Genomic DNA, 12,950 nt, shown 5'->3' with positions numbered 1-12,950 from the left:
TTCTCCAGGTGTTATCCCTCCCCCTCCTCCCGCCGCCCCGCCCACTTGCTGTGCCCCACTCAGAAACAGATTTTTAAAAAATTTCCAGGCAAGTCCTAGTTTTATAAGACTAACAGTTAAGTCCTGAGAGTCAGAAATGGTCTCTGTGCTGATAAAAACAGGGAACACAAGCTATCAAATTTCTATGCATAATTAACACAACTGTAGATGGAGGGGCCCACCTGGGAATGTGTGGGTCTCTACATTATTTATAATCTTGAAACTGACCAAGAGCACATGTTTTTTTCCCAGCTGCTGCCTCGCTTCTCTAATACCACAGCATGTGCAGTATTTCAATACTGGTGTAAATATTATCTAGACCACATAACATTTCCAGCATGAAGTCATAGCTATCCAGACGATTCTTACCCACTTCCTTCGGAGACAACTGGCCTGGACCTATGTCTATTGCTCTTAATTAAGCCATAAAAGGAGCCTCACAGTCTCACATACATCCTTTGGTCACTTACTTGAGGGAGAAAATACATTTTGTGGAATCATCTTTTCACAAACAAAACCATCTTATTGTTGGTGAGGGTTAGTTATAAAATAGTACTCAGAAGTCTAAATAGCCAGAGAGAAGTATTTTTCCTCTCAAACAAATCAGACTTGTACCTTTCGTTTTGAAGGCAAAGTTACATAACTTGCATACATAGGGCCGAACATCAGTATGGGTACGGATGTGTTTTTTGAGCATGCTGGGCTTCTTACAGCGAATCCCACATTCTTCACAAATGTACTTTCCACGGCCACGTCCTCTGACATATACATAATCTTCATTCGATTTGTACCTGTTTTAAAAAGGGAAATCCAGTATGTTTTCAAATATTCTTAGCACGTTATGTTAAAGCAAAAGCTAATTATCTGCATGGCAAATTTTTGTGAGGGTCTTTTACTGACAATTTTTCAACTTCTATGAAGCCTGTGAAATGTATGTGGTAAATGGCTGAAAGAACTAGATAATAGATTTGGCACTGTAAACAAAATGTAATGCTGCATGGAATTCAAAATGGAATGGCTCCACTATTACATATGAATTTACAGAGTTGGGAAATAGATGTTCAAATTGACTTATGTAGACCTCAAAGAGTTGCAGACTTGCAGACCTTTGGATTGGATTCTAGTATGGTCTTCAATCAAGGGACCTACAAAAATCATACCAGTATATTCATCATGTATCTTTTGTTAAGATTACATCATCTAAGATGTGCATGTACAAACATACAACCCTCTAAATTTGCTAAAATGAGTATAACTGATAATAGAATTCTTCATTGCAAGTTCCTACTCTATTTTTACAATCCTGGCACGAGAGTGCGTCAGAAATTTCTAGTTTACACAGGGTGAGCTCAGCTCACCAACTGTTGTCTACAGATTTGATCTGCTCTTCCAAAGACCATGAATCTGTACTAATGTGGAGTCTAAATTTCAACTAGCTTCTTCAAGGTACTGTTACATAATGAAAACTAGAGATTCTATTTTTAATCAAATTTGCATTTGTTTCCAGAAGGCTTTCATAGAGATGTTGGAAAGGGTATCTGAGGTCATCTTGCTTAATCAAATCGGCTAGAAAAACAGTCTTAGGTATTTTCTTTGATAATCAAGGGAAGAAATCTACCCAGTGCTCAACCATTCCATTTTAGAATACAGTAAAACATGACTATAGGATACAGAAATATTATATGGACTAATTCAATGACTGCCATTATCTCTTAAGTCAAAGCCGGGCTAGAATTTTGGGTCTAATGTTATTCTTGGAAAGATATTCCTTTTGGGGAGTTCTTTTCATAACTTCCAAAGGTAAACTGACATGCAAAATGCCCTAATTCACTGTACATTTAGATAAAGGCACTAAATTTATAGTTTTTGACATTCTAAGAGCATTATAAACTTTCCCATTTGATCCTAGCTAATCCAAAAACAAGAATAAAAGCAACTTTAACTTCAGTCATCCAATCCATTGGAATAATTTTAAGAAAGAAAATCCATCCACATATTTAAATACCAACTCTGTTCTGGATTCACATCTAATCTTAATGTTATCTACTTTTTGGTCAGTACCAATCCAGATGGGAATTAAATAGAATCAAAACTATGAATAATCAATTTTGCATGTCTTTGGTTCCTTTAATTTTTTTTACCTTTTACCAGAAATGTTGATTTCCATTTGTTCTTCAAAATTATTTTGAATTTTATCTTTGTCTTTTGCCATAGACTAGAAAAAAACCCTAAAGATGCAGATATATTTTACCTTTAAATTTCACTATTCTCTGCCCCTAACTAGATGAAATTGCTTAAGGGATATAGACTAAAACAATTTTATAGAAAGCTGATTTTCTTCAAGGAAGGATACCTCAAGGTTACTATAGCCCACCATGATAGTGATGGGAAATGTATTTTGTCTTCAAGCAGTATAATTTTATTTTCAATGTCTTAGCTGATTAACTTGCTTCCAGAATAAAAATACAGTAAAATTCTGTATAAAACATATGTATGTATTAGAAAAACCTATACAAATAAAATATCATGCAATATCTACAGGACCATGAATCTACTTGATAGGACAATTGATGGATTTTGAAAAAAATTCAAAGCTATGTTTAACTAAATTATTAAACCCATCAATTTGACAATATACACTTAAAATTTTGGTCAGTAATATTTTTTCATTTTTTTAGTTATCACTTTGCAATCGCCAAAATAAGAGAAGGTAACACAAGGTTTGGAAAAAACACTTGGTCACCACCAGGCATAAACTGGGCCACAGATTAAGAAGTAACTTGGACACAGCCCATAACAGGGGGCAATTACAGGAGGAGGAAATGAAATATGGGCACAATCCTTTTGGATCACCAAAGCACAGCAATAAAATGTTCACATATGCTTTTTCACTTGTGTCCTTCATCAGTGGAGATGGACTCCCCAAAGCATAGAGTAATCTGAAGGTCTCACTAATCAATTGGTACAAGTGTGCTGCTATGAAGGCTGCTGAATGTGAGAGGGTTGATTCAGTCCCAGGGACTTCTCAGTCTCCGAGGAAAGATAGAATCTATATTTCTCTTGTTTGTGTTAAAAGATGGGGGATGTCGAAAAATCTCAAGACAAGATTCATGACTATATATAATAATTGTATATAGTTTTAGTGATGAAAATGTTAGACGTCCAAAGGAGGCAAAACTTAAGGGAGAACCAAATAAAATAATCCATCTCCAAACCAATAATGCTAGGTGAGAAATGGTTATTTCACCTCACCGAACATTCCACATTTTATAGTCAAACAAGTGACATTATTGTCCTCCAAATGAAACAGGGATAAAGTCATGCCCATGAAAATATATAAATAATAGATTTTTTTGTATAGATATGGCTAATTACATCATAATCTTCAAAATGTGGTTGGTACACTTCAAAATTTTTAAATTTTAAAAGCATAAGTGTAGGCTTTTCCTTCTATGTGACTGGATGAAAGATACATTTCATCAAAATCTAAAACAAGGTATTACACGTGTAATTTTTCTTAATTACACAAATAACAAAGTCTTTGAACCTTATTACTTGCGTTTCTATGACTCATGACTCAACATTTGAAAAGAAATTCCTGAATACAGAGAAAGTGTCATAGACCAGAGAAGACTGGGAAGGCAAGACAACTGAGTGCAACGTGGTATCCTGACTTGGATCCTGGGACGGAAAAGGATATTGATGGAACTGGTGAAATCGCATTAAAGTCTCCGGTTTAGATAATAAGAGAAATAAACAAATTAACTAATTCTGAAGATGATACACAATTGTACATGATCTGATTTTTGTAAGAATAGAATAAAAATGTCCATCAATAAAACAAATATCTATAAAATGATCAAAGAATGAACAAACTTAGATGACATCAGTGTCTACCAATTTAGTAGATTTCATAATAAATTAGAGGTGTGAAAATTTAAGGAAGAGCCTTGAATGATATCCAGTGGGGACAGTTTCATGAAAAGCAAGTCCCAAAAGCAAGGGCATGAATTTATTATCTATTACCAGCCAGATGTCAGAAACGTAAATAGAAAAGGAATTCACCTTCAGCTCCCAGCCAGATTAGACAGCACTTTTTCCATGCAGACATTCTGGACCATTTACTCTGACCTATAACTGAACATTTTACATATACACTTAGTTTCCTTACCCTCCTTCAAATATTTTAATTCGGATTGGCTCAGTTTGTTTGGATCCAATATCTTTATCTCCATGAATATCTCCTTTTCCTCTTTCCTTTAAGATATTTCCCACTAACTTCCTTTCTAGTTTGCTGCCAAATAAAAAGGATGCATCAGGTTTCATCTGTAAGACAAGAAGAGAGAATCATTTCACATGCTTTCTCTAAGACATAGTCTCTAAGACTCTTTCTGTACTTCCCACTCTTCCATAATCTCTGAAAATGATCCTAAATTCTGTACTAAAAGGCCAGGAACTGTTATACAAAATGATCCTAAATTCTGTACTAAAAGGCCAGGAACTGTTATATATATATATAATATAAATAAATATATATTTTATATATAAATATATATGTACACAAACACTCAGCACTCACTCTGTGCAACGCTATCAGAGACTTAAGAGACATATTCTATGTTCTGAAGTAGAAATGAAAACTATACTAATTAGGGAAGCAGTCTCAAAAATTATTGAAGGGAAAATAACAACTGATATAAGTGAAAATGTGTTTTTAAATCCTCTATCTGCCTCCTTACTAATTTAACATAAATTCCAAAGTGCCCCTTAATATTTTTATAATTTTACCTGGAAGGCATTGATTGTTCTCATAGGAATAAACCAGCTAGAAACTTGGAAAAATAACTTTTGAAGGAGACAGATACATAAAAACAAATTTTAGTGAAAAGTCTTGTTGATGAGAATAAGTCCTGCGGCATTTGCAAAGCTCAGTCCTCCATCCTCATCTTTCCTTTCGACCTCCTCTCTCTGCTCTGTGGCCCACTTCACAATTCCCTGAATTCCTCTCATCCAAAGAAAATTAGACCTGCTAGGTAACTTACAAAGGTCAGAAGGAAAATAATCCATGGGAATTGATCCCAGTGGAGGCTTTCATGGCACTCACATTTTTACATTTTAAAAACATTAAGTGTAGGCTTTTCCTTCTGAAAATACTGAGAGCGACACTGTCAGGATTTGGACCACGCCTGAGACCTCAGAACCAAGTGTAGTCAGTGGCTTCTTCCACTCCTGGATAAGGCCAGCCTTTCTGAGAAGGATGCCCCCACAGTGACTTTCATTTTACTTGTATTTTTTTTTTTAGGCCTTATATCCTTCCCTATGCAGTCTGCTTAACAATCAAATCCACAATACAGAGTTCTTCCTAAAACAATGTTTGTTACCTGAGTAAACTGCTTCCAAGCACTTGACGACGTAAGCTTGCCAGTTCCAGGCCTATGCATAGCAGCCAGAGTATAAATTTCTGCAGTGATTTTTTGCTTGGACCTCAGAAGAGCCAGAGTGGTCTTGGTGTTCAATCCTGATGGGTTTGGGTTACAGGAACTAATGCACCATGAAGCATAAACGGAGGATTTGAAGGTGGTCTGTTGCACATAATTGGGTTTTGTATAATTCAAGAAGCACCAACTCACTGTAGTTGTTGTCCGCAGACTGGGGAACTGAAGAATCTGCTGGAAATCTGCCATGTCCGTGAGAAGAAGAGTCGAGTCTGCCACATTCCCGCTGGGGGCAGAGGCCATGCGTACCAGCATGCCAACAGGTCGCTTGTGGCCCCTCCCTTCCTCGTCTGGCTGACCATCTCCTGCCGGTAACGAGGAACTCTGCGGGCTCATACTCATGTCCGATGCAGTCTCATCAATATCTAATTCATCGGAAGACTCTTTGCTTTCAGAAGGCCCACTGGACTTCTGCCCTGGAAGTGATGCCCGGGAACCGGAAAGCATCTCCTTGCTGGGCGGGAATGGCTCCCTGGAGGATGGGCTAGCAGAAGGATAGTCTTGAGATGAGGAGGGTGACAGAGAGGAGAAGGAAGATGACCCTGACTGCAAGCCATCTTTTGGCTCAGAAGCACATCCTTGTCGAACCAGTTGGGGTTTCTGGGGGCGGGAGAGGTCCTTTTTGATGTCTGAGTTGGTCAGCTCCACAGCACTAAGCTCCTCCACAATCTGTCCGTACATCTTTTCTTCTTTGACCCTTTTCTGCTGCTTGGTTTCCATGAAGAGCTCCAAGCTACTGGCTGGAGAAAGCATTCGCTTGCTACCTCCCAGGCTGGCCACGCTGTCGGAGGTGGAAGGCAAACACAAAGGGATTGTGGATTCTAAGCCAAGGGGTAGAGTCTGAGGTGCTTTCCAAATGGGGTACTTTTCCAAGCCCGCATGCTGCCCCAGCACCTGGGCAATGTTGAATCCTATCCCTTGCATAGCTGCGTTGGTGACCAGTGTCCTTTGGGTCATATTCTCATCGACTTTGCATATGACAATGGCAGGGCTATTCTGCCCAAGTATCTGAGAAATGCTTGTGTACATGACACTTCCATAGGATGGTACGTGCGTCTGGATCCGAACAGGAACCACTGTTCCCGGGAGGGACTGCAGAGGCCCAGCATTTGCTGAGGCAAAATCTTCTTGAAGAACCTGCTCAGAGGGCGTTTCAGTGGACTTGCTGCTCTGGTCTGATGGAAACTTTGGAAGAAGGTTCTTTGGGTGTAGCCCTGATGCTCCTGAATAACAGGGGTAGGTCTGCTCTTTCGTGTGTCCATAGTCAGCAGGTTTCTTTCCAGTGTGCTCTGCCACATGTTCTAAAGGATAGTTCGAATGGATTTCTGTCTGAAAAGAGGGCTTGCCATAGCTCTTCTGAGGCTGCTGAGCAAAGGGATGTGGAAAATGTGCCTGCCACCAGGGAGGCTGCTGAGCTGGTAAATGAACCATACAGACTGTAGGATATTGAAACTGAAACAAGGCATTCTGGATTGGAGAAAATGGAATTGTCTCTTGATGTGGAAATAAGTGTGGCTGTTCAGGTAAGTGCTTGCTTGCCATATAGGATGTTGGTTGGATCAAGGGATTTCTCAAAGATTCCTGACTGTCCATGTGCATGATCTGTGGCTGGGCCAGGTGCAGTGGCCCCGAGCTCAGCGGGGCACAAGGACTTATCACCTGCTTCCCTGGGTCCTCTTGCTGAAGAGGAGGCAGCACAGTGGGTGGGCCATGGTGCCACCCGGACCGGAGGCCAGCATGCAGATGCTCTAGCTGCTCCTGCTTCACGCTCTGATCCATGCCAGCCTCACCCTGGGTGATTTCTGGGGAGCCGCTGAAGGAAGCTTGCCGCACCAGAAAGCATTTCTTCCTCTCCCTGGACGGTGATACCGTGGAGGCTGCTGCTCCCGACACAGGAGCATGGGACAGATTCCCATAATCAAATGATTTGCTCCGAACTTCTGGGACTTCCGCTGGGTGAGGACAAGACATCTGCTCTGATGAGCAGCGTCTCATCTCTTTCTGGTGGTGATGGCCCGGGACAGACAATGAGTATGAACCAGCAGGGACGGTCAGAAACTCGGAATGCTTCCCAAACTCATCCTGCTTAGGAAGTGCAGAAAGCTTACTGGTTTCTTCTCTTTCAAAAGACATGGAGAAACTGGAGCTGTGGGACAAGTTGCTTTCTTGGCTGGGGCTGCGGGAAAGGCCTGTGCCTGTGGATTCAAAGCTGGACTCCCCTGAGGAGTGCTCCATATCTGCAAGTCGAAGACGCTTCTTTTTGGGTGGCAACTTCTCCGCGGGGAGTTGGGAAAGGGTCTCGCTTCTTTGGGGCCACTGAAATTCTTCCACAGGTTTCTCTGGCTCTTTACTCTGGGCTTCTTTCTCCTTCTCGGGTTTATCAGGCTCCTCGGTCACTCGAATCTCAGGAACCTGAATGTTGTGTTGCCGAACTAGCCTGGGCTGTGTGTGATAGGACTGCTGCTGCACCTGCTGAGACGGAGAGGGTTTCCCCCCACTTTCTGCACCATCCCCAGGTGGAGCCCACTCAGGACTCACTGGGGCTTCTGAAATCTCACTGTCGCACGTCTCCGAAGGGGAAGGGGCTTTATCCTGCGTGCAAGCCACAAGTTCAGCTGACTCAGATCTTTCGAATGAATTGGGTCGGCTCAGCGAGTTGGTGTGCTGAATCACAGAAATCACATTTCCAGGAGGTTTCCTGCCCCCTACGTCTGACATCTTGTCTGAATCAATGGCTGATGATGACTCCTCTGACCCAAAAGATGGACTTCCAGACTGCAGTTGGGGTCGACACGGGTCAAAGCGTTCAGTGTGACCATGAGAAGGGTTTTCGTGTCCAGCCATGGCAAATCCACTCCTGACTCCTTCCTGCATCTGCAGTTTGGGGTCATAATCAGAAGCCATGATGCCCACAGGAGTGCTTACGATGCTGCTGCAGATCATGGGGGTGTCCTCTTCGTCCCCTACGCTCTTCTCTTTCCGGCGTTTCCTGTTTTCACAGGTAGTTCCAAACATGCTTGGTACTCCCTGCAATGGCACCGCAGGATCCATAAAATATTCTCCACCATGTTTTAAAGAACTCAAGCAGGAAATGTCCCTGTAGCTTTGCTTTGGTGTTTCAGAGTCGTCCCACTTCTTATAGGGTTTCCGACAGATGTCATAGTCATACCCAACCCTGTCCCCAGAAGACAATTTCTTTTCCTTCAGGGATGAAGTGCTGATACCTTTCAACATCCTGCCGTGGTGCTCCACCTCCCCGTGACCCTCCTGTACTGAAGGCAGCTCAAACGCCGCTTGTCTTCTTAGCATGCGCTGCGGGGGTATGCCCACAGTCCCTGGATAGAAGACATCGTCTGAACCAGTCATCCTTTCATCAAATGAGTGACTTCCTCTCAAAGAAGGAGGAAGAGTTAAATTAGTTGCTGAAGAAGTTGGCATTGAGTTGCTTCTAATAAGGGGTGAAGAGTCTACAGGAGCTTCTAAGAGAACTGGGCTGCTGCCTTGAAAGTTTGCTGGATAAAGTTTTCCTTCATTCCTGATGGGTGGAATAATCTGGGGCTGTCTGGACTCACTGTTGAATTTAGTGGATTTCAGCATGCTCGTTTGACTGGGGTCGACATCTCCCTTGCTTGGGATCAGCTGTGAAACAGGATCTTCAAACATCTTGACATCCAACCTGGTGTTTACGTGAGGTAATGGTTCCATTATGCCCTTCCTACCCATTGCGGCACGCTCCTGACTTGTGGTTGTAACACTGAGGGCATTTCTCGGACTGAGCCGACAGTATTTTCCAAAGATGATTTCTTCATAAGACTTTGCATTTGTGTTGGGAGGGCTTATTTGCTGCTCAGCACTTTCTGAGCGAGAAAAGTAACCAGAATCAGTGCTTCCTTTACTGTGCGGGCTCAGAAGGTTGAGCGATGGCTCAGAATCTTGTCCTTTTTTCTCCGACAGTCTTAGTGCAAGTTTCTGTTTGACTGTGTGCGAATCATCAGCCTTAGTATTTAAAGATGGATTTGGTAGCATATCAGGGCCAATATACGGAGAGCTTTCGTTAGGAAGAGGAATCCCACTTTTGGGGATAATCAAAATCGGCACCTTCATTGGACCTCCCAATGATTCCTCCAATGACCCATGATAACCACCTCTACTGGCAATATCCAATGGGATGGGTGGACCAGGACTCATTTTGTCAGAGGCCTCAGCAAATAAAGAACTCTCCTCATCTGTGTCTGTACTCTGTTCACCATCTGAATGTATTTCTGCTTCTACATCAATAAAACCAGCCTCTAGGTCCAATTTAGATACAGCTGACTCTGTGAAAGGTACTAATCCTGCCTTAATTGCATGGGCATGTGACTTCCTGTGCTTGTACAAATTGCTCTTTGTCTTGAAAGAGAAACCACAAGGTATACATGGATATGGCCGCTCCCCAGTATGGGACCTGATGTGTTTTTTCAGTACGCTAGGTTTGGCACACGCTCTGCTGCAGTAAGGGCAAATGTACTTGCCAGGCTTTTTGGGTTTGTGCTCTTTCTTATGAGCCTCTTCTGCCTGTTCGATACTTTTCTGGGAGTATTGGCTATAAGCAGGGTTCAGACTTGAAATCTTTTTTCTAGGATAACCACCACTGTGGCCATGTATAGGAAAAGGAAATAAGTCCTCGGAGGCGACAGATGGCAAAGGGCCAGGGAAAAGCCACGGAGGACCTTCGAGGCTCTGATGTGGCTTGGTGCTGTGCATGACCCCCTGTGGCAATGAGTGTTGAGGGAAAGAGAGTGAGTGTTGGCATGAGTAAGGACTCGGACGATGCGGTGGATATTGCTTCTCTGCGACTTGCTGCACCACTTCGCTAGGGGAGGCCAGTTTCCCAGAACCAAACAGTTGTGCTGATGCTGTGTTTCCTATTTGCTCGGGCTCTATTTGTGGTTGCCGCTGTCCTTCTTGACTGCCAAAAGTGCTCATCTTAATAACAGCTGATTGCTCCTGTCTCCATCTACCTGATGCTTTATCAGTTTCTCCAGACCTTGAGGTAGCTTTTTGTCCTAGAGCTGTGTCCCCAGTGTCCATTTTGTTACACAAGGTCTTAAGTGCTAGTTCCCCCGAAAGCGGTGCAGACTCATGGAGTGTCTCTCCAAAGCTGTGCTTCTTAGAGTTTGGTTGCTTCCATGTTCCAGGGTGTCTGCAAACTTGCTGATTGCTCCTTCTCTTTGGAACCTTCCACACGCACACCACAATCGATGGGCATTAGACAGTAATGTCCCTTGGACCAGGGCTATAACGCAGTTCTCTCCATTGTAGAAATGTCCATCCAAAAGCTAAGTGCAAATCCAGAGAGATTTCTTATGGCATTTGAAAATTTTCAACCAGGATGAAATTGGGATGATGAATAGTCTAGGAGAAATTCTGCCTATCAACTGGAGCAAAGTTCAATTGCCAGTTTCATAAAATGACCTGAAGAAAAAGAAAATATGAAGAGATTGTTATAATAGTTTCAAATAAGAAACCAAAACGAATCCTAACTAACCAACCAGAACTTAGGTAAATTTGAAATGTTTTTTTACTCCAAAGACTTATTTCTATTGCAATTCCGTTAATTCCATAATTAATATATAGTAATTTCAAACTCAGCATTAAGTCATAAGCATAAGTCTCTTCCATGTTTGAATATTGGGCACTCTTTTAAATACTTCTTAACTTTAGAAAACTATCTGAAGGAAAATCCTTGATGGATATAATCTACAAAAGTGTAAGATTTTAGAAAGCCTCAATAACAAATTTAAAGCTATTTCTAACCAAGTTTTATATGGCCACTCCCCACTATGGGACCTGATGTGTTTTTTCAGTACACTAGGTTTGGCACACGCTCTGCTGCAGTAAGGGCAAATGTACTTGCCAGACTTTTTGGGTTTGTGATCTTTCTTGTGAACCTCTTCTGCCTGTTCGATACTTTTCTGGGAGTATTGGCTATAAGCAGGGTTCAGACTTGAAATCTTTTTTCTAGGATAACCACCACTGTGGCCATGTATAGGAAAAGGAAATAAGTCCTCGGAGGCGACGAATGGCAAAGGGCCAGGGAAAAGCCACGGAGGACCTTCGAGGCTCTGATGTGGCTTGGTGCTGTGCATGACCCCCTGTGGCAATGAGTGTTGAGGGAAAGAGGGTGAGTGTTGATATGGGTAAGGACTCCGATGATGTGGTGGATATTGCATGCCAAAGTGTAATACATACCTCCATATAGAAATATGTTTCATAGCTTAGTATAAGAATATGTTATATATTAATATAAAATATAACAGTATGCATATAAGCATATATATACAATGCATGTTTTATAAAATACATAATAAATAATTCATATTTTATATATTACTATAAGTTTTAGCTATATTTTACAGCTTAAAGTCAGTGATGAGTAAAATGACATCAAGGCTATAAGAATCAGATGTCATAGAACTCTCGAAAAGATAAAAGGTTTCATCTAAACAAAACAGTTATAAAGTCTTCATGATATAGAAAGCATATTTTTAGGACAGTTCAAAAATGACATGATTACCTGAACAGTTTAGAGTTCTCATGGGCATGATTGTCCCGACGCTTCCTGGATACAAAATAAATGCAGTTAGGAAAAATTGTTCCATTAAACCATAGCATTGATATATACAAATACAAATTCCAATTTCCAGTTCATTATATAAAGGGTTCACAATGCTATGTACTATAGAACAAAAGCAAGAAACTGCTTCAGAAAACATTACACCAGAATAGTAAACCTTATATTGACACTGTGACTCAAATATAACTGAAAGAAAATATTATAAAAACATCATAGTGATATTTTCTGAGATATAAGATTGTTATATATAAAACTTAGTTTTTTAAAATGTAACCAACCTAGTTCTAATTCCCTAGATACTAAAAAGTTGAGAATAGTGGGGGTTTTTTGTTTTGTTTTTTTTTGAGACAGAGTCTCATTCGTGCCCAGGCTGGAGTGCAGTGATGCAATCATTGCTCACTACAGCCTTGACCTCCCTGAGCTCAGGCAATTCTACCCAGATAAGCCTCCCAAGTAACTGGGACTAAAGGTGTGTACTACCACACTCACCTAATTTTTGTATTTTTTGTAGAGATAAGGTCTTGCCATATTGCCCACACTGGTCTCAAACTCCTGGGCTCAAGCAATCCACCCACCTTGGCCTCCCAGTGTTAGGATTACAGGTATGAGCCACCTCACCTTGCCTGGCTGAGAATAGTGTTTTGTTTTGTTTTTGAGACAGAGACTTGTTCTCTCACCAGGTGCCTGGCTGGAGTGCAGTGGCATGATCTCGGCTCACTGCAACCTCCACCTCCCGGGTTCAAGCAATTATCCTACCTCAGCCTCCCAAGCAGCTGGAACTACAGGTGTGCATCACCATG

General features: G+C 41.6%; 1 protein-coding gene across 14 annotated transcripts in view; it reads right to left on the bottom strand.

The window, feature by feature from the left end:
- The window catches only part of HIVEP2 (HIVEP zinc finger 2), a 191,528-nt gene that overhangs the window by 13,468 nt on the left and 165,110 nt on the right, over positions 1–12,950 (bottom strand). For all 14 annotated transcript variants that reach the window (XM_074397362.1, XM_074397372.1, XM_074397361.1 and 11 more), the window contains 4 exons: positions 12,091–12,135; positions 5,421–10,988; positions 4,211–4,365; positions 655–830 (listed from right to left, as the gene is read on the bottom strand). In XM_074397362.1, the coding sequence (XP_074253463.1) occupies positions 655–830; positions 4,211–4,365; positions 5,421–10,604 (5,515 nt within the window). In that variant the 5' untranslated portion in view covers positions 10,605–10,988; positions 12,091–12,135. The remainder of the gene's footprint in view (positions 1–654; positions 831–4,210; positions 4,366–5,420; positions 10,989–12,090; positions 12,136–12,950) is intronic.

This window comes from Saimiri boliviensis, chromosome 4 (assembly GCF_048565385.1).
Source record: "Saimiri boliviensis isolate mSaiBol1 chromosome 4, mSaiBol1.pri, whole genome shotgun sequence".
Taxonomy (NCBI): Eukaryota; Metazoa; Chordata; class Mammalia; order Primates; family Cebidae; genus Saimiri; species Saimiri boliviensis.
Note: the sequence above shows the minus strand (reverse complement) of the source record. Positions and strands in the feature narration are given on the sequence as shown.